This window comes from Eschscholzia californica, unplaced genomic scaffold (assembly GCF_041429995.1).
Source record: "Eschscholzia californica isolate CP2 unplaced genomic scaffold, dmEscCali1.0.p SCAF_3, whole genome shotgun sequence".
In the NCBI taxonomy this organism is placed as follows: Eukaryota; Viridiplantae; Streptophyta; class Magnoliopsida; order Ranunculales; family Papaveraceae; genus Eschscholzia; species Eschscholzia californica.
In genome coordinates this window covers 64,933,024-64,952,923 of record NW_028238420.1, presented here as the reverse complement: position 1 = coordinate 64,952,923, position 19,900 = coordinate 64,933,024, and the positions used below count along the sequence as shown (strand labels likewise).

Below are 19,900 nucleotides of genomic sequence, written 5' to 3'. Positions count from 1 at the left end.
GCTACCTTCTTGGAGGTCTTCTCTTTCCGATCGTAAAGAAAATATTTTGTTTTCGCTGTCACTTGTTTGATGATGATCATGTTTGTTCCATCAATTGTTTGAACCCTTAAATCGGTCGGATTCTCTTTCCAATCAAAATAAATAGTCTCTTCAATCCAGTAGTCCTCTTCGACTTACCAAGGTTGCAAATTCTAGCGTCAAAACGATGGGTGATATTGGTATAAGATTGTAACTATACCCAAAAAAAAAGGAATTTGTATGTAGAAGTTATTATAAGCCCGGTACAAGTCAATATTTCAATAACCACAACAACAAAGAGGTGCTGTGGTGTAGTCGGTTATCACGTTAGCTTTACACGCTAAAGGTCCCCGGTTCGAGCCCGGGCAGCACCAGTTACTTTTTTTTTTATTTTTCATATAGATGATATCTAACGCATCTGACTCAAAGTAAAGTTAACTATTAAGATGAATTGGAAGTATGAAATAATGTCCATATGATCTTTGCTTCTGTTCACTTTGTACTTGCCCAAGTACCCAACTTCAATTCTATAACAGGGGTCTCCTTGGCTGCCGCAGTCATGTCTTTGAGGTATATCTGATATACCTCATTGAACTTGTAAGGCTGCAGGTTTCTTTAAACCTAGCTGTTTCGCTCCAGTCTGACTTGTCTGAGTCTGTGTTGAGGATATTAGTCTTACTAATAAAGAGAGTTAGCTTAATTTCATAAGTTGGTTATAGTTAGTTTAGTTAGTTAGAGTCTGTTAAGACTTTAAGACTTTTGTGATGCTGATCGAAAGTCTACTGGGGGTTATTAATATTCATTGGTGTTCAAAGAAGCAGAGCACAGTAGCCAGATCAAGCACAGAGGCTGAATATACATACTTCGTAAGCCATAATTCTATACAATTACATACTTCGTAAGCCATAATTCTATACAATTAGGACGAATTCATTCGAACATTAAACTTGTACTAACCTTTTTTTTTTTTAATCAATTTCAGCTTCCTTGTATCATGTGGTTTGCTATCTATAAGCCGAAAAGGTTTAGCTTATCTTGGTTTGCAAATTGGGTAAGTAAAAAATATAAATATCTTTAGTGAGTTTTTTTTCTTCATGTTTCCATTAGCAAAATATGACTAAAAATGTGTTGATTTTCTTCTTCAGACATCGATCACATTGGGCGTTTTTCTGATGATTATAACGCCTATCGGTGGACTGAGGCAGATAATACTTGACGTGAAAACGTACAAGTTCTATTCTTGATCATCTTTTGGTCTCAACAATAAGGTGTAGTGTGTTAGGTTGTTCGATTGTAAACAATCATGTTTTTCTTATGTTTGTTGGAAATTAAAACATCTAATTTAGTTATGCCCTTCGATTTGTATTATGACAAATATTTCCAAATAGTGATTGAAAATCCTGTTTTAGATGGTTCTCTTCCTTCATTTTTATATATATAAAACTATAAAGAGGAATATTTACCAATCAATTGTATTTTGTTCTCTTTAAAGACAATATTTTGTAGTTGGCCCTAATAGAACCAATTGGATTGAACTCTCATTGAAAAATGGTTTGCAAGAAAAGAATGGAGATGACTGATCATTTACTTCTTGAATTCTAATGTCTAACCGATGTAAGATAATGCTAAACATTTTTCCTCGACTCCACTGTTGAAATCACTCCACACTCTCCCTATACGCATAGCTAAAGTTGCAAAGTTTCATCCAATCTTTAAAATTCCAGTTCTTATACAACTCTAGAACTTATTGGGCCCATATCTCTTTAAAATCAGGTTGGGAAGGCACGATTGCACAAGACTTACTTACCAAGGTTGCAAATTTTAGCGTCAAGACGATGGGTGATATTGGTATAAGATCGTAACCACACAAAAAATAAAATAAAAGAAATGTATTTGTGTATATAGAAAATATTGATACAAGTAACGTTGTTCCTTAGCAACAACAAAAAGGTGCTGTGGTGTAGTCGGTTATCACGTTAGCTTTACACGCTAAAGGTCCCCGGTTCGAGCCCGGGCAGCACCAATGACTTTTTTTATTTTAGTTTTCTGGATGATGATATCTAACTCATCTGACTCAAAGTAAAGTTAACTATTAAGACGAATTTAAACATAACGAATCTCATTCAGTTGAGTAAGATCTGGAGTCAAAATTTCAGATATTTAGTCGAGAGAGTAGCTTTTTCAAAACTGGTATGAACTCTGAACAGAACTCACCAAAATTGGTGATGAAAACTACCTTCATTTTCAGACTACACTCTACCTACCTGTGTTTGGCAAGAAGACCCCAAGAGAGGATGATGATATTCAGTTAGCTCCTTAAATAATTTGTAAAGATGAAAACGAAACAACCCTGGTTGGTACCTTATCGAAGAAAGTTATTCCCACGAAAGTGTCTTTTTTTTTTTTTTTTATTTGGTCAACATCGCTTCATAAAATTCCTACTATAGACTATCTGATGAAGCGAAGAATTACTTTGGTTGACAGATGCCTCTTCTTAATTAGGTCAGTCAGCTCTGCCATATCACAGTTCTTGATGGGTACGTACGTTGAAGATCGATAAATCTAGTACAACTTTGTGGCTTCTATTCTATATAGCACTACTTTTTGCTGTTAATTTGGTGGACACTATGGAAGTAAATGAATAGTCGTGCTGAGACAACCCCGACACACCTATTCATATGATGAGGCTTTTTACTCTTTTCATATTTCATTCAACAAAATAGTTGGGATATATTTAATTTGTTCGTATTGGGAACAATATATAGTTGGTAATGCATAACTTTGCTTTTCTTATTGCCTTTCTTCTAAATGTTTTACTCTTTCTCTCGACTCATTTTGAAACAAACATATAAATTTTGTACTATCTCAACGTGACAAATATCAAGCTCTAGCTATAGGACTTTCGTCGCCCCTAAAATAGATTATAGGACCAATCAGGATAGTAGTTGTAACTACTGATCGACTACACCAACTCTATAAATAGTGCAATGACAATTAATTGTTGCTAGACCTATAAAATCAAAGTTGCAGTTTATTTGTATCCAACCAAACCATTAGTGGTAGTAAGACTTGGTTATATTAAATATAGAAACCCACCCATTTGGTTCGACTGAATTTGATTTTTGAAAACCGAATAATACTAAATTAAACGGATGTCACGTAGCAGCATGGTGGAGAAAAGCTATAACTCGCGCTCTATGGCTTATATGCGAAGGCATATTTTAAGTCTGTTGGTTGTATTTCTTTTTCTGGAATTACAGAATATCTTGGCGGTCTATTTAGGACAACAATGATTTTCGACCCTCATACCACCACAGTTTACAATTTTAATCAATAAAACGTATTTATAGAAATAAAAACATGAAAAAAATAGTCTACATTGAATTATTTTTGTCTAAATTCATTCTCCAATCAAAATTCTATTAAAATTTCCATCATTTAAAGAGATAGACGCCCAAACCAACAACTCGGACAGAGATATCGGGGATCGCTGGAATACTTCGTGGAAAATTTAATTCGGTCATGAGAATGGGTGCAAGTAGAAAGAGGAATAACACAACTTTTGGATGGATAGTTGCTTATTTGATTGTATTTGCACTACTAGTAAAAGATTGTTCATCGCAAGTCTTGTTTAGAAAAGCCCACGTATACATTTTGAACGACATGAATTGATGTATGCAGACTTAACTATTCACTGCCAATCTAGGGACGACGATTTTGGAGAAAAACAACTTCATTATGGGGTATATACTGAGTGGTGGTTTCACACTAAGCTTTTCGGCGGAACACTCTATTGGTGTTCTATGTATTGGTATAACAACGAAACGGACAAACGGGTTACAACTTCATTTGAAGTGTACAATCAAAACACCTACTACAATATTTGTTCCGATTGTCAATGGTATATCCGTGAAGACGGCATTTATCGTTTCAATCCTGCTAACAATGCCATTGAGTTTGTTTATCCTTGGGGTAAGAAACAGTGAGGCTCTTATTAGTAGGGATGAGCAACGGTCGGTTTTTTTCGGTTTTGGTTCGAGCCGAAGCCGAACCAATAAGTGGCGGTTTGGCTAAAATCGGCCGAAGTCGAGCCGATCATTCGGCCGGCCGACAAGGTTCGACTCGGTTTGTTTCGGCTCGGTTGAGTTCGATTGATCGGTTTAGCCGAACACAATTTAGGGAAAATAGTAAAATAATGTTATTCATTTCATTGAATATACCAAAAATAAAAATTAAGAATCCGTCTTACTTTTCCACCATTACATATACGAAAATTAAAATAAAAACCGATTGTATGATTTCAATATTTTGGCACGTGCAAATGCATCTTATTTGAAAGTGACGGTGAAGATGATAGTAAAAGTGAGAAGAAAGGTTTAACTTCTTTAAATATGAACTTATGTGATGCCTTGTTTATCTTATATTTCATCCAAACCACAAATAAAAGTGCCAACATATATCTACAAAGAGAGTCAATTACTTTGATTACCTGTTCAATTGATTTTGAATTGATTGTGTTTGAATTTTGATGATGAAGACGGTTTGGATGAGAGGGGACTCGTGAAAACTGAAGACTAGGTATTTTTTCTTTTTCCTTTTTAGTTTAATACCTAATACTTAAACTTTCTTAAATAAGTCCTTAAGTTTAACATTTTTTAATCTCTACCCCTGTATAGGATATTGTATTGTGATATAACCCTCCTTGTTCGGTCGGTTCGGTTTGAGCGGTTTCTAGAAACCCCAAGCCGAAGCCAAACCAAACCGGTTTGGGTTGATCGGTATTTCGGCCGAACCGAGCCGAACAGTGAGCGGTTCGGCCTAAAAACCTATCGGTCCGGTTCGACTTGGTTTGGTTCGGCCGATTGGTTCGGTTTTTGCTCACCCCTATTTATTAGAGCATCTCCAGCCCCAGCCGGGCGGAGGCTGGAGTCGGTGCTTCAGTCGCCCCTAACATTAGGGGCCACTGAAGCTGCCCCCAAGTGACCGTTGGGGACCCAAGGTCACATTGGGGGTTGATCTTGGCCGTTGGATTATCCAACGGCAAATCTTCCTTAATTTTTTTTTTGTAAAATAAAAAAAAAACAAAAAAATTAAAAATGACTTAAGAAATAAAAATAACTAAAAAATTAAAACCAACATTAACAATAAAAACTTATACATTAATAATTAAAATACATCCCATGAAAGTGTCGGTCCCCGAATAATTTTTCAATCTTGGGAAAAAAATTTATTTAAAAATAGTTTAAACACGTGTTTTGTATATACACAAAACCACACATGTTTCTCGCACAACAACAAAAACGCCACACACGCATTTCACACATAAACAAATTTTTGGCCTCAAGAGAGGCTGAGGTTGGAGCTGAATTTTAGAGGCTGAGCTGAGGCCAAAAATTTTGGGTGAAAAAGTGGTTTTTTCGACTTAAGACAGGCTGGGGTTGGAGATGCTCTTAGTGGGATACCTTAATTTGTTAAGCAAAATGAAATAAAATAATCTAATATCACTTTTTTTTTTTTTTTTTTGTTGAAATTAATATCACTTTCTTGGGAGAATAAATTTTTTTAGTAAGTTTTATTTCTTTATGTCCAGCCATTACATTAATATAAATTGGAACGGGTTAGGAAATTTACTCTCAGCCGTTCTCAAGTGCTTGTCTACTTTCTAACCTCTCTAACAAAATATGTTGTGCCCTTGAGACTTCCCAAATTGCAGATAGAAATATGGGCGCCTATAAAACTCTAAAGAGCAACATACATCTGTTTGAATTATGTCTGGGCTTGTTAGGGGTAAGGAATGTGGCCGAGCGACCGCATTTGCTTATCGGGTCAGGCCAGATGGCTCTAGAACTTTATGTCAGATTAAGATTATTGGACAAACTCAATCAAATAATTTATCAAAACTTAGGGTCCCAGGCAAAATACAAATGATACAACCATCAATATCTCAATCCTTTAAATTGATAAAAACCAAACAACCATGAAAATATAAGACGAAACTAAGGTGTTGTTTGTTTTTTTATTTTTTCAGATCTGAAATCTGAACTGAGTCAAAATTCAGATTTCTGGTGTTTGTTTTATAATTTTAGCGAATCTGAAGAGTTAGTTGAATTAGGACTTTGTCTGAATGGGTTAAAAACGAGACCATTTATTTCAGACTTCAAAACAAGCCTGAAATACAAACCCAATATCTGAAATGAACGAAATGACGCTTCTGCCCCTTCTGTTTTAGAAAAAATTTCTCCATTTCTACTACCCCGACCACCACCCGGACACCAACACCATTATTTCATGTACTGATTTTGAATCAAAGGTAAACGCATGACCCCAAACGGTTTGAGAATGAGCCCCATTGTCCATGAACGCTCGCCTGCAAGCTCGACTCAATGTGACGTAAGATAACGCGAATATAGACACATCATGATTTACCACTGAGAACCTAGTTTTCATATATTCATCGTAAAATGATATTTTGCTTTCACCCAAAATTGGTCAACTTCGCTTTGCAGTAAAGTGATAAGTTCCTGGTAAGACATAGATAATGAGATATAGATGATCAAATTATAAGATAGAAAAACCATATAAGAACCAAAGACAAACGAGAGAGGGAGATTATATACCTCAAGCTCGGATAAATCAAACTATTGCATTCTTTGACTCTAGAGTTCAGGAAACTCGAATAAACAACGCAAAAACTTTAATGACAGGTCAATCCTTCAAATCCGTAGGATCAACCTGCTTTTATGTTGTTTAAGAGTTTCATATTTTTCTTCCACCCAAAATTGGTCAATTTCGCTTTGCAGTAAAAGTTATAAATTCCTGGTAAGATATAGATATTGAGATATAGATGAACAAATTATTATTATAAGATAAAATGATAAGTTCCTAGTAAGACATAGATAATGTGATATAGATGATCAAATTATAAGATAAAAAAACCATATAAGAACCAAAGACAAAAGAGAGAGGGAGATTATATACCTCAAGCTCGGACAAATCAAACTATTGCATTCTTTGACTCTAGAGTCCAGGAAACTCGAATATACAACGCAAAAACTATAATGATTGGTCAATCCTTCAAATCTGTAAGATGAACCTGCATTCTATGTCGTTTAAAAGAAAACGAAGGAGAAGAAGAAGAAGTGACAAAGAAAACTAATATTTTGGTTCCACACAATATATCAAGTTAGTTTAAGAAGACCATAAAATGAAAAAGTTAGTTACATTTTAGAGCTCTAACTAATGGTTTGATTTAAAAACATATAGCACTAAGAACATTTGGTCTAAAAAGATTGAAGTTAAAATGTATTTCCTGCAAATAGAAGAAGAAGATTAGCATAAAAGTAAATTAATAGAAGGAAAGAAATAAAGAGAAACTCAAACTGAAACAGAAAGAACCGGAAGAAATGAAAAATCAAGAAAAAACAATTAAGTCTAAACCAACAAAAACTTCACCCTATCATCAAAAAAAAAAAACAAAAACTTCACCCTCACTTTGATGCACACACGATAGTTCTTGTTCTAATATATGCAAAATCATTTGTGAGAGGTAAATTATGATCTTGTTGCATTATATCACATTGAACCATCATAAAATAAAATAAACACAAACCACAAGATACAATAAGTTAACACCTATAAATCACTAGTGAAAAGCAATTTTATTGTATTTACTATACAGAGGACAACCAACACCAAGGATTGATATAGAATTACTCTTAATAAATTATTTTCAAATAAATAAACATTTAATCAATACAATTATATTCTTACTTTGACCATCAATGAGTTGGTAATCTTATAATAAAGTTTTGAAAGCTCCAAATAACCAAAAGGTTCTGTGGTGTAGTCGGTTATCACGTTAGTCTTACACATTAAAGGTCCCCAGTCCGAGCCTGGGCAGCACCATTTATCATTTTATTTTCTATTTTGTTATTTTTGTGTTTTTTGTTTCATTTTCGAATCTCAATCGTTGATTCAAATATACTTAAAACCAATCTAGATCAGTTATTAAGATGATTAAGATATCACGTGTCGGACGAAAACAAAACCTTTAAAATTTGGTTCAAGTTAGTTAGACATGGACTAGATTTAGAAAAGAAAACTAATGGTGTGTTTGGATGACGGAATCATGAACAAAAGTAATATTTATTGGTTTGTTTGGCAATTAATAAGAATCCTATGATTTATTATTATTTACGAGTTTTTAATGAATTTTTTTTTTCCGGAAATCTTTTTTTCGAGCCTCGTTTTTTCTTTTGGGAAAAACACAGTCTCTATCAAACAAAAATGTTTTTATAAAATTTCAGTTTTCGGAAAAATATTTTTCGAGAAAAGAATAATTTTTCGGTAAAAAACGAATTTGGAGGAAAAACAATTTGTAAGGGAAAAATCTGTTTTCTGGAAAAAAAAATTGGATATTAAAAAAAAAACTTATTTGAGAAAGAATCGATCTTCGGGGGAAAAAAATGGTTGTCGCGAAAAATCAGATTTTGAAATAAAAAACGATTTTTCGAAGAAAAAAATGATTTTTGAGGGAAAAAAACAATTTTAAAAAAAATGATTTTTGAAAAATAAAAATATTTTTGAAATTCAAAATAATTATGTTATAGAAGGAAATATTTTTTCTTTGATTTTAAGTTTGAAATTTAGATTTATTGATCCAAAATCCTGGCAAATCTTAGGAGGTAGGGTGAGATTTTGGTCCAATACAAATTTTGGAATTATGAAATCTTAGGATTCAAGAGTCTTAGGATTCTTGGTAGCCAAACAGACTACGGATTCATGATTCCTACCAAATAACACTTTTGATTGGAATCCTGCAACCAAACACGCCGTAACATTGTTTACATCAACGGTTGTGGCTGCCTAAGTGAATCTCTTTGTTGATTGATTCCAAGATGATTCATGGTTTTGAACAACAAAATAAAATCAATATTTGGGAGAGAGACTTATTCAAAACAAACTGGTACCAGACTTGGAAGCTAGTCTGCTTTATTCTCCAAGTAGGAAAATAAGGTCATGGGCATAGGAGGAAGAGGTTAACAGGAACTACTTATTAAGAGTAAACCTATTTTAATATGGTACCTATTACTTACTATTATAGTAGTTAGTATACACCCCATATACATGACTATCCCAATAACAATATCAAGAAGCTTTACATCAATAGTCTGGATTTCCTGCAATACTCAGTAACAAGAATTTCGACTTGGAACACTTCTACAATTTTTCCTTAATTTCTAGCTACCATTTCACTATTAATGAACCCATTTTTTATGAATATACATGTGTCGATAAAAAAAAAAAAAAAAATACTCTCGAGAATTTACTTCCTTTGACCATTTCACTGTTCTTTAACCATTTTTTTATGAAAGTACATGTGTCGATTTGAAACGGCTGAGAATTTACTTCCTTTGACTACTATCTCATTGTTCATGAACCATTTTTTACCAACATACATGTGTCCGATTTGAAATGTTTGAGAATTTACTTCCTTTGACCATAATTCCACTCTTCATCAACCATTTTTTTTAACCTGACCAACTTGTATGTACACGTACATCAGTTAAGTTAACCCACTTTTAAAATTGGAAAATGCTCCAGCCCAAACATGAAAAGAAATGGACGGGTGAGATTTCTTATGCATTTTCTTTTTATGGAAAAGCAGGAAATCTCAGCCACCCATCATGTGTTCTTGTTTGGCACGCCCTAATTATCGGCCCCTATCAGTACTAGCCAACAAAAGGTAGTAGTATTTATAGAAATTTAAAACATCATGAAAAAGTGTCTACATTCATTCTGAATTTTAAAGAGTGTACATTCATTTACCTCATATTTAGGAATGTATTAGAATCACAAAGGAAACAAAGCTAAAAGAATCATTGGTATTAGTTGGATACAACAATCAAAATTTCAAATAGAATTTCCAAAAGAGTTTGCTCATCATAGACTTATAAGAGAGACAGAGAGAATAGGGAGATAGAGTGTGAGGATATTTGATTTGTGTTAAAATATGGCTTCGAAGCATTTGGAGAGTGAAGGTTCGAAAACAGAGAAAGAAAAGGCGATTGATGCGTGGCTACCCATTACAGCAAGTAGGAATGCTAAATGGTGGTACTCTACTTTCCACAATGTTACTGCCGTGGTCGGTGCTGGTGTTCTTAGTCTTCCTTATGCCATGTCTGAACTTGGCTGGTATGCGGCCGTAATTCTAACCAGTTTTCTCTCAATCTTTGGTTTTCTGTCTGTTTCTCTGTTTGTTTGTCTGTCTTTTTGTTTGATTTGAATGTTTTGCAATTGTAGGGGTCCGGGGGTGACTATAATGGTAATATCTTGGATTATTACTCTATACACCTTCTGGCAATTGGTGGAAATGCATGAAATGGTACCCGGAAAACGTTTTGATCGATATCATGAACTCGGGCAACATGCTTTCGGCGAAAAACTTGGATTATGGATCGTAGTACCTCAACAATTGGTTGTTGAAGTTGGTGGTAATATAGTTTATATGGTTACAGGAGGACAGTCATTGAAGAAAGTCTATGACTTGCTCTGCAGTGATCCCTGTAAAGATATAAAACTTACTTACTTCATTATGATCTTTGCTTCTGTTCACTTTGTACTTGCCCAAGTACCCAACTTCAATTCTATATCAGGGGTCTCCTTGGCTGCCGCAGTCATGTCCTTGAGGTATATCGATATCTATCATTGAACTTGTTAGGGTGGTTTTTTTTAACCTAGCTATTTCGGTCGAGTCTGACTTTTCTGAGTCTGAATCTTATAAGTCTGACATGTATGAATGAACATCAACTGGATTATTTCATTCAGACAATAGATTCTTAATTCAGAATTTCTTTTATATCTCATATGCACATATATCATGGTGCAGCTATTCTGTCATTGCTTGGGGTGCTTCACTTCATAAAGGAGTACAACCCGATGTTAGTTACGCCCCTAAGGGTTCAACAACAAGCGACAGAGTTCTCGACTTTTTCAGTGGGTTGGGTAATATTGGATTTGCCTATGCTGGGCATAGTGTTGCATTGGAAATTCAAGCTACTATTCCTTCAACACCGGAAAAACCATCGAAGAAACCAATGTGGAGAGGTGTGGTTTTTGCGTATATCATCCTTGCTCTTTGTTACTTCCCTGTTGCTTTTGTTGGATATGGTGTGTTCGGGAACAACGTTTCTGGTAACGTTCTCATATCACTTAACAAACCTACCTGGCTAATTGCGGCTGCCAACATTTTTGTCACCGTCCATGTTATCGGTAGCTATCAGGTGATGAATTTAAAGTACTTCAAATTCTCCTTCAATCAATCTTAGAAAATTGTAATCACATTATCTAATTAGAATAGTCTTATGTTTTCTCTACATTAAGATTTTCGCAATACCAGTATACGACATGATAGAGTCTGTTCTGGTGAAGAAGCTTAGCTTTATTCCCGGTCTTAGACTTCGTTTGATTGCACGTACTCTATATGTTGGTGAGTAAAGTTCTATTGATTTTTAAAGAACTTTTATCGATATTATGCTATTGAGTTGCAAGCGTATAACTTTTGTATGTAATGAATTTCAGGTTTCACAATGTTTGTCGCTATGACATTCCCTTTCTTTGGTGGACTGCTTGGATTTTTCGGAGGATTTGCTTTCGCTCCAACTACATACTTCGTAAGCCATAATTCTATACAATCAGGACGAATTCATTCGAAAATTAAACTTGTACTAACCTTTTTTTTAATCAATTTCAGCTTCCTTGTATCATGTGGTTGGCTATCTATAAGCCGAAAAGGTTTAGCTTATCTTGGTTTGCAAATTGGGTAAGTAAAAAATATAAATATCTTTAGTGAGTTTTTCTTCATGTTTCCATTAGCAAAATATGACTAAAAATGTGTTGATTTTCTTCTTCAGACATCGATCACATTGGGTGTTTTTCTGATGATTATAACGCCTATCGGTGGACTGAGGCAGATAATACTTGACGTGAAAACGTACAAGTTCTATTCTTGATCATCTTTTGGTCTCAACAGTAAGGAGTTATTTATAAGAAGACATCTTCATCGATTAGGAAGACATATGTTTAAAGTCGAAGAGTTGATTTATATAGCAAGGTCTATATATTGGGTTTAGGTGTAGTGTGTTATGTTGATCCATTAAAAACAATCATGTTTTTCTTATGTTTGCTGGAAATTAAACATTTTAATTTTGTTCTTCCTTTCGATTTGTATTAAGACATATATTTTCAAATAGCGATTAAAAATCCTCTTAGGTGGATCTCTTTCTTCATTTTTTTTTATATATATAAAACTATAAAGAGGAATATTTACCAATCAATTGTATTTTGTTCTCTTTAAAGACAATATTTTTTAGTTGTCCCTAATAGAACCAATTGGATTGAACTCTCATTAAAAAATGGTTTGCAAGAAAAGAGTGGAGATGACTGATCATTTAATTCTAATGTCTAAGCGATGTAAGATAATGCTAAACATTTTTCCTCGACCTCCACTGTTGAAATCACTCGACACTCTCCCTATACGCATAGCTAAAGTTGCAAAGTTTCATCCAATCTTTAAAATTCCAGTTCTGATACAACTTTAGAACTTATTGGGCCCATATCGCTTTAAAATCGGGTTTGGAAGACAGGATTGCACAAGACTTACCAAGGTTGCAAATTTTAGCGTCAAGACGATGGGTGATACTGGTATAAGATCATAACCATACAAAAAATAAAATAAAAAGAAATGTATTTGTGTATATAGAAAACATTGAACACAAGTGAAATTGTTCCTTAGCAACAACAAAAGGGTGCTGTGGTGTAGTCGGTTATCACGTTAGCTTTACACGCTAAAGGTCCCCGGTTCGAGCCCGGGCAGCACCAATTACTTTTTTTTATTTTTTCTGGATGATATCTAACTCATCTGACTCAAAGTAAAGTCAGATGAGTTTCATCACATGACGGTCCCAACGTAGAGCCCCACCACGTTTGAAGCACTATTTTTGCCTTTTGCATTTGAGAATGAAGTCAGATGAGTTTCATCACATTTACTTGTAATTTTTCAGTTTCGATGATATCATATTATAGGGTCCCGATGATCGTTTCGCACCGGGCCTTCTAAATCTGAGCCACACCCCTGATCCCATGAGGCCGTGATGATGCCTATCATGGTCAAGCTCTAAGGTTTCCCCAACCTTAAGGGTGGAGGTTTCATAGTTTTGAATAAAGGATATATATTGCTCTTACCACATCTACTACATCATATGAATGAATATATCTACCAATTGTGAAGTTAACAAAAAAAACATCAAATGAGCAAATGTAGACGATATCCTAATTGGGTTAATACATTTTGAAACAAGAAAGCAACAAAAAGGTGCTGTGGTGTAGTCGGTTATCACGTTAGCTTTACACGCTAAAGGTCCCCGGTTCGAGCCCGGGCAGCACCATTTATCATTTTATTTTTCCTTAATTATATTAAACATCACGAATCTTATTCAGCCCCTTCAAAAAAAAGAAGAAAAATCTCATTCAGCTCAGTTAGATCTGGAGTCAAATTTCAGATATTTAGGCGAGAGAGTAGCTTTTTCAAAACTGGTAGCAGAAGTTGTTTGTTTTGTTGTTAGGATTAGGAAATAATGTCAATGGAGAAGGTTAATAGCTAAAAATAGACGCTAAAGGTCCGTCCCCAAGTACACCTTCTATACACTATTTATTATTCCAACAACAGTATGAACACTGAATAGAAGAACTAAGCAAAATTGGTGAACTACCTTCCTTTTTTACTGAACCAGCTGATGATACCTATATATGTTTGGCAAGAAGACCCCAAGAGGGGGATATTCAGTTAGCTCCTCAAATAATTTGTTGCAGGGGAGGAGGGGATTGATACTTTACACAAATTAAGTTATGGAACTAAAGATATCCCACGAAGACAACGTCCCTTTATTTATTTGGTCAACTTAATTTGCTTTATAAAATTCTGACTATCTTACACAGATCTTAAAGTCAGTCCACTCTACCATATCACAGTTCTTGAGTAGGTTGAAGATATATAAATCTAGTACGGTTCGTGACTTCTATTCTATAGCACTACTTTTTCCTATTTTGTGGACACTATGGAAAGAAATGAATAATCGTGCTGAGACACCCGCGACACAACTAATTTATTGGGCCAAGTTTCACCTATTCATATGAGGCTCTACTCTTTCCGTATTTCAATCAACAAAATAGTAAGGATACATTTTGTTTGTATTGGGAACAATAGTTGGTAATACATAACTTAGCTTGCCTTTTTTTTTGAATGTTATAATCTTTTTTGACTTTTTTTTGATACATATGAGCTTTGTACTATCTGAACGTGACAGATATCGAACTCTAGCTAAGACTCTTTTGTCGCCCCTAAAATAGATTATAGGACCAATCCGGATAGTAGTTGTAACTACTGACTACACCAACTCTATAAATAGTGTAATGACAATGTGTATCAATTAATCGTTGCGAGAAGGCATCCCTTAAAAAAATGAAGCTGTGAGATTTTCCAAGTCTGTTGATTGTATTTTCTTTCTCTAGAATTACATACAGAATATCTTGGCGGTCTATCTTTTAATCCTATTTAGGACAACAATGATTCACCACAGTTTACAATTGAGTCGATAAAACGTATTTGTAGAAATAAAAACATTACAAAAAATAGTCTACATTCATTGAATTTTTTTTTTGTCTAGATTCATTTTCCAATTTTTTTGTACCGTTTGATTATAACTCTCTATAACTGCGCCTTAAAGTAAATAGGAATGTTTAAGAATCACAAGGAAAAAATGTTAAGTAATCATAATTTTACAGGTGGATTATTACAATCGAAATTCTATTAGCATTTCCATAATTCTCATTACCCAGTGTATATATATATATATAAGATATCCTTAATCCTTGTTCTATTATCTGATTCTTACACAAACAAGCAAAACACAGAGACGGAGAGAGAGAGTTTGAGTTTTTTTGATTTCTAATCGATAAAAATGTCTTCGAATTATTCACAGAATGAAGCTTCTAAAACCGAAAGGGAAAAGGCAATCGATGCATGGCTACCCATTACAGCAAATCGAAATGCAAAATGGTGGTACTCAACTTTCCATAATGTTACAGCCACGGTTGGTGCTGGTGTTCTTAGCCTTCCTTATGCCATGTCTGAACTTGGCTGGTACGTGGCTTTCATTCTAACCCATTATCTCTTTGTCTGTTTGTCTGTCCGTTTGTTTGACTAATTTGAATGTTGTGCTATTGTAGGGGTCCAGGAGTGACTATAATGATAGTATCTTGGCTCATAACTTGGTACACCTTATGGCAACTGGTGGAAATGCATGAAATTGTACCTGGAAAGCGTTTCGATCGATACCATGAGCTTGGGCAACATGCTTTTGGCGAAAAACTTGGATTATGGATCGTTGTACCTCAACAATTGTTGGTTGAAGTTAGTGTTGACATAGTTTATATGGTTACCGGAGGGCAATCGTTAAAGAAAATCTATGACTTGTACTGTGATGATCCCTGCAAAGATATAAAACTTACTTACTTCATTATGATATTCGCTTCGGTTCACTTTGTACTTGCGCAAGTACCCAACTTCAACTCTATATCAGGGATCTCATTGGCTGCTGCTGTCATGTCCTTGAGGTATATCAATATTTTTTGCTGAACTTAACTGTCGGGCATGTTTCTTTGAATCTGTCTCGCTTGAGTCTGATTGGTCTGAATCTAAATCCTATAAATCTGACAAATCTGAATGCAAGTCATATGAGTCAGACTAGTTTTTTCCAGGAGCACAACGTTCATTTTTTTAGTATTATTATTTCATACAATAGACTCTTAATTCAAACAATTTAAATGTGCAGCTATTCTATCATCGCCTGGGGTGCTTCAGTTCATAAAGGAGTTCAACCGGACGTTAGTTACACCCTCAAGGGTCCAACAACACAAGAAAAAGTTTTCGATTTCTTCGGGGGATTGGGTGATATTGCATTTGCCTATGCAGGGCATAATGTTGCATTGGAAATTCAAGCTACTATTCCTTCTACACCAGATAAACCATCGAAGAAACCAATGTGGTTAGGTGTAATTGTTGCTTATATCATCCTTGCTCTTTGTTACTTCCCAGTTGCTTTTATCGGGTATTATATGTTTGGTAATAACGTTGAGGGTAACGTTCTCATCTCACTTAACAAACCTACTTGGCTAATTGCGGCGGCCAACCTTTTTGTCACAATCCATGTTATCGGTAGCTATCAGGTACGGAGAAAGTACTTCAAATATATCTTCAATCAATCGTAGAAAATTTTAATCATCTTATCTAATTCGAAAAATTATATGTCTTTTCTGTATGAAGATTTTTGCTATACCAGTATTCGACATGATGGAGTCTGTTCTAGTGAAGAAGCTCAACTTTACTCCCGGTCTTAGACTCCGTTTGATTGCACGTACTCTATACGTTGGTGAGTAAAGTTATATGGATTTATAAAGAACTTTAATTGATATTATGTTATTGATTTGCCAATCGTATAAACTTTTCTACGTAATGAATTTCAGCTTTTACAACATTTGCCGCTATAACGTTTCCTTTCTTTGGTGCACTTCTTGGGTTTTTCGGTGGATTTGCTTTCGCTCCAACTTCATATTTCGTAAGCCATAATCCTATAAACCTTCTAACTGATCTACTATAGCCGACATTTAGAGGAATTCATACGAAAACTAAACTAGTACTAAAATCTTTTTAATCAATTTCAGCTTCCTTGTATCATGTGGTTGGCTATCGTCAAGCCGAAAAGGTTTAGCTTTTCTTGGTTTGTAAACTGGGTAAGTTTGAATACCTATATCCAATGGGTTTCTCTTCATTTTTAGATTGTAAAAAACTGACTAAAAATGTATTTAATTTGTGCTTTTTGTTGTTTTTTCAGATTTCGATTATATTAGGTGTTACATTGATGATTATAGGGCCAATCGGTGGATTGAAACAGATAATTGCTCAAGCCAAAACCTACAAGTTCTATTCTTGATCATCTTTGGTGGCAACTATAATGGGGATATATATATATGTTAATTGTGGTTGTGCAAAATTTTTGAGAAGAAATAAAGTTAAGTCGAAGAGTTGATTTATATAGCTAGGGCTTATATTACGTGTTGTGGCTTCGATATGTTTATCGGAAATTAAGTAACTGAAGTTCTGCCTTCGTATAATCTTCAGATAACAATAAATTTTTTTCTTCCGTTTGATTCTGGTGACTTATCTTTCTTAACATTTCGATAAATTGTTTTTTGCTTTTTAAAAGACATTATTTTGGTTGGCCTAATTAGAGCCAATTGGGTTGAACTCTCATTAACAACGGGCTTGCAAGCAAAGAAAAGCCCATGAATTGGCGTATTTTTCAAATACTAATGGCCAAGCAATGTAAGCTATGCTAAAACTTATCCTCTATTCCAGAGTTGGAATCACCCGAAACTACTCCTTCAAGCTTAGATGGTTCATTTTTGTTGCGGTCGAAGAGGAAATGATTTGTTCATTCGAATTGATTCGCTTATATTCTATGGAAAATTTGGCTACACTAGCAAGGGGAAATGTTACCCACACCACAATGTGAGTTTAAAATTTTCCTATATTTCATGAGGCATTAGATGGAACCTAATTTGTATTTAGGCCTACGAGTGCCTTTGAAATGGGTCATTTGTCGGGCCGAGCCCATTTTAAAGGTGAGTTGACGTGAGACCTGGATTCGTATGACTGGAACCCGACATTCCTCACCCCTTTATGCGCGAAACTACTCAACAACCTTGGCTCGTGTCTACTAGGATTAAGGAGTCTAGACGATGTTGATCTGAAGGCCAATAAGTCAGCTCGCGCTCTACGTTCATCGAAGGGCTGACACATATAGCCCACAACTACGCGTCAGCAAAAATCGTAGTTAAATCTGCGCAGCTGCCCCCCCGAAGCGTGGCAACGCCCTGGCCGTTCTAGAAGTCTGCTTGGCCACGCGGCCTTCCTTCAATGTCTGCTACGTAACTCCACCGGTCTACTTGACGTCTTCAAATTCAGCGATAAACAGTAAGACCATAACGCTCCCCACAACCAATAGCATGAAACTTCTGGTCGACCTATCCAAAGTTCCATCACCAGAGCCGTAGAGCACAAGGTTCGACCTTGTCGAGCTTTCTCTTCTCATCTAGAGTCGTACCAACTTCTGCGGACAAATCTTTTCGACCGCACCAAAAGGTCAAAGATGGAGTCCACGGAAACATCTCAATTCTGTAAAAGAAAAAGGCTTTGGTGTTGAACTAGTTAGGTCCAAGAGCAAACTATAAATGTGCTTCTCTAGCTAGCTAGGTCTCGGTTTTGAGGGGTTAAATGCATGTATGTTAACTTCAATATGCAAAAGAAAAATGGTATCATCTATATTCTCAAACAAATTAATCAAACAAATGATATGAGTATCACTTTTTATCGAATTTAAATCAAACCCATTCATTCACATACTACAATTTATCAATCAATCATCACTTTCAGAAAAAGAAAGAAACAGCAACAAGGGCTCCTGCAACACCAGAGATTTTCAAAGAGCTCACGCCACTAGTGTGTTCAGCTTCAGGAGCTGGTGCATCAGCGGCCTCACTAGCTACAGGTCCGGCAGTAGTAGGTCCACCTGCGGGCGAGCCAGCAGGTGTTGGTGCTGGTGGTGAACTGATAGTGTCAGAACCAGCTGGACCATCAGACGGGGCCGCGGCGGAATCTGGTGAAGAAGCGTCACCGCTTGGGGTGGGTGCTGAGGTGGAGGATGACTTAGGGTTAGGTCCAGGGGCGCCAGCGCCGGAGGCTGCCGGGGACGGTGAAGTTGCCTGTGACGATTTTGATGGGGTTGGTGCAGATTTTGGTGATTTTGATGGAGCATTAGCAGGGGAGCTAGCCGGAACTTGAGCTGCGGCAACTGATCCGATAACGGCGAAACAGACAAGAGCAAGCACAACTAATTGTCTTGCTGCCATTGTTTTAATTATGAAGTGAAATTCAAATTATATATATGATTCTTTATTGAATTAATATAATGCAGAACTTTCTCTGTCTAAGATTATGTTAGATAGAGAAAGACTGCAATTGAATAAGAATGAAGAAAGATGGTGAAAGATTAGAAGATTATATAGTAAGATTATGAGGTGATAGTTTAATTAGTTTGTTTTAAGATTTCAAGTACGTGTGAAGATCAACAAGTTTGTAGGTTAATTTGTTCCTATTAAAACGTTATTACTCCTGTTTTACTGTGGAATTTGTTTGCTTGGTTTGACCGGATCAACCGGTCTCTATTTTGGAGAAGCAATCTAAAAACACACATAAAAAAAAAAAAAAAGAGGTTCAACTCTCATACTATGCCGTACCGTTTCCCACCCGTCCGAATCTTGATGATGCGATGTGACCGGACAAGATTTAGAGAGTTAAGTACTCAACTATTTAAATCTTGTCTAATCACATCATCTGACCGGGATTCAACCGAGAGATGTCCGGGCATAATGACTCAATATAATGACAATAAAACTATACACTTATATGAAAAACTTAAATTAAGCATCCTAACAAGTGACAACATCTACAAAGTTTTTATACTGAGGTTGAGCCCATCCATAGAGAAGTTATTTGGTGGACATAACAAGTTGCTAAGGACTTTGACTTTGACTTCGACTTCCATCTCTGGTCTCATCACATAGTACATTAACCATATATTTCAACAAAAATGATGCTATGCCCGGCTGAATCCCGGCCTGAATCCCGGCCAGCCGAGTTGGCAATCCAACCGGGCATAGCATCATGACGTGGAAGGAGGGATAGGGTAGTTTTTGAAATTTTACA

General features: G+C 35.6%; 3 protein-coding genes and 5 non-coding genes across 8 annotated transcripts; 7 read left to right on the top strand and 1 right to left on the bottom strand.

Moving 5' to 3' along the window:
• Nucleotides 1-318: 318 nt before the first annotated feature.
• On the top strand, nt 319-392 carry TRNAV-UAC (transfer RNA valine (anticodon UAC)). Its single transcript has one exon. It is a non-coding gene; the product is annotated as a tRNA-Val (tRNA).
• A 1,575-nt stretch (nt 393-1,967) lies between these two features.
• On the top strand, nt 1,968-2,041 carry TRNAV-UAC (transfer RNA valine (anticodon UAC)). Its single transcript has one exon. It is a non-coding gene; the product is annotated as a tRNA-Val (tRNA).
• Nucleotides 2,042-7,849: 5,808 nt separating this feature from the next.
• Nucleotides 7,850-7,923, top strand: TRNAV-UAC (transfer RNA valine (anticodon UAC)). The gene has a single exon. It is a non-coding gene; the product is annotated as a tRNA-Val (tRNA).
• A 1,880-nt stretch (nt 7,924-9,803) lies between these two features.
• LOC147553373 (lysine histidine transporter 1-like) lies at nt 9,804-12,305 on the top strand. Its single transcript, XM_086667824.1, has 7 exons — nt 9,804-10,212; nt 10,321-10,707; nt 10,907-11,300; nt 11,401-11,506; nt 11,599-11,690; nt 11,771-11,839; nt 11,931-12,305. The coding sequence occupies exons 1-7, from the start codon at nt 10,031-10,033 to the stop codon at nt 12,027-12,029; spliced, it is 1,329 nt and encodes a 442-aa protein (XP_086523950.1). The 5' UTR covers nt 9,804-10,030; the 3' UTR covers nt 12,030-12,305.
• A 518-nt stretch (nt 12,306-12,823) lies between these two features.
• Nucleotides 12,824-12,897, top strand: TRNAV-UAC (transfer RNA valine (anticodon UAC)). The gene has a single exon. It is a non-coding gene; the product is annotated as a tRNA-Val (tRNA).
• Nucleotides 12,898-13,389: 492 nt separating this feature from the next.
• TRNAV-UAC (transfer RNA valine (anticodon UAC)) lies at nt 13,390-13,463 on the top strand. Its single transcript has one exon. It is a non-coding gene; the product is annotated as a tRNA-Val (tRNA).
• Nucleotides 13,464-14,956: 1,493 nt separating this feature from the next.
• Nucleotides 14,957-17,276, top strand: LOC147553370 (lysine histidine transporter 2-like). Its single transcript, XM_086668967.1, has 7 exons — nt 14,957-15,217; nt 15,304-15,690; nt 15,909-16,302; nt 16,400-16,505; nt 16,600-16,691; nt 16,798-16,866; nt 16,968-17,276. The coding sequence occupies exons 1-7, from the start codon at nt 15,036-15,038 to the stop codon at nt 17,064-17,066; spliced, it is 1,329 nt and encodes a 442-aa protein (XP_086525093.1). The 5' UTR covers nt 14,957-15,035; the 3' UTR covers nt 17,067-17,276.
• Nucleotides 17,277-18,432: 1,156 nt separating this feature from the next.
• Nucleotides 18,433-19,163, bottom strand: LOC147553369 (uncharacterized). Its single transcript, XM_086672142.1, has one exon. It carries the CDS (start codon nt 19,042-19,044, stop codon nt 18,565-18,567), a length of 480 nt encoding a protein of 159 aa, XP_086528268.1. The 5' UTR covers nt 19,045-19,163; the 3' UTR covers nt 18,433-18,564.
• Nucleotides 19,164-19,900: the final 737 nt, after the last annotated feature.

Coding starts and splice junctions, on each gene's coding strand:
- LOC147553373 (XM_086667824.1), top strand. CDS start 10,031: ATGGCTTCGAAGCATTTGGAGAGTGAAGGTTCGAAAACAGAGAAAGAA. Junction 11,691..11,770: donor TCGCTCCAACTACATACTTC/GTAAGCCATAAT, acceptor AATCAATTTCAG/CTTCCTTGTATCATGTGGTT. Junction 11,840..11,930: donor TATCTTGGTTTGCAAATTGG/GTAAGTAAAAAA, acceptor TTTCTTCTTCAG/ACATCGATCACATTGGGTGT.
- LOC147553370 (XM_086668967.1), top strand. CDS start 15,036: ATGTCTTCGAATTATTCACAGAATGAAGCTTCTAAAACCGAAAGGGAA. Junction 15,691..15,908: donor GCTGCTGTCATGTCCTTGAG/GTATATCAATAT, acceptor TTAAATGTGCAG/CTATTCTATCATCGCCTGGG. Junction 16,867..16,967: donor TTTCTTGGTTTGTAAACTGG/GTAAGTTTGAAT, acceptor TTGTTTTTTCAG/ATTTCGATTATATTAGGTGT.
- LOC147553369 (XM_086672142.1), bottom strand. CDS start 19,044: ATGGCAGCAAGACAATTAGTTGTGCTTGCTCTTGTCTGTTTCGCCGTT.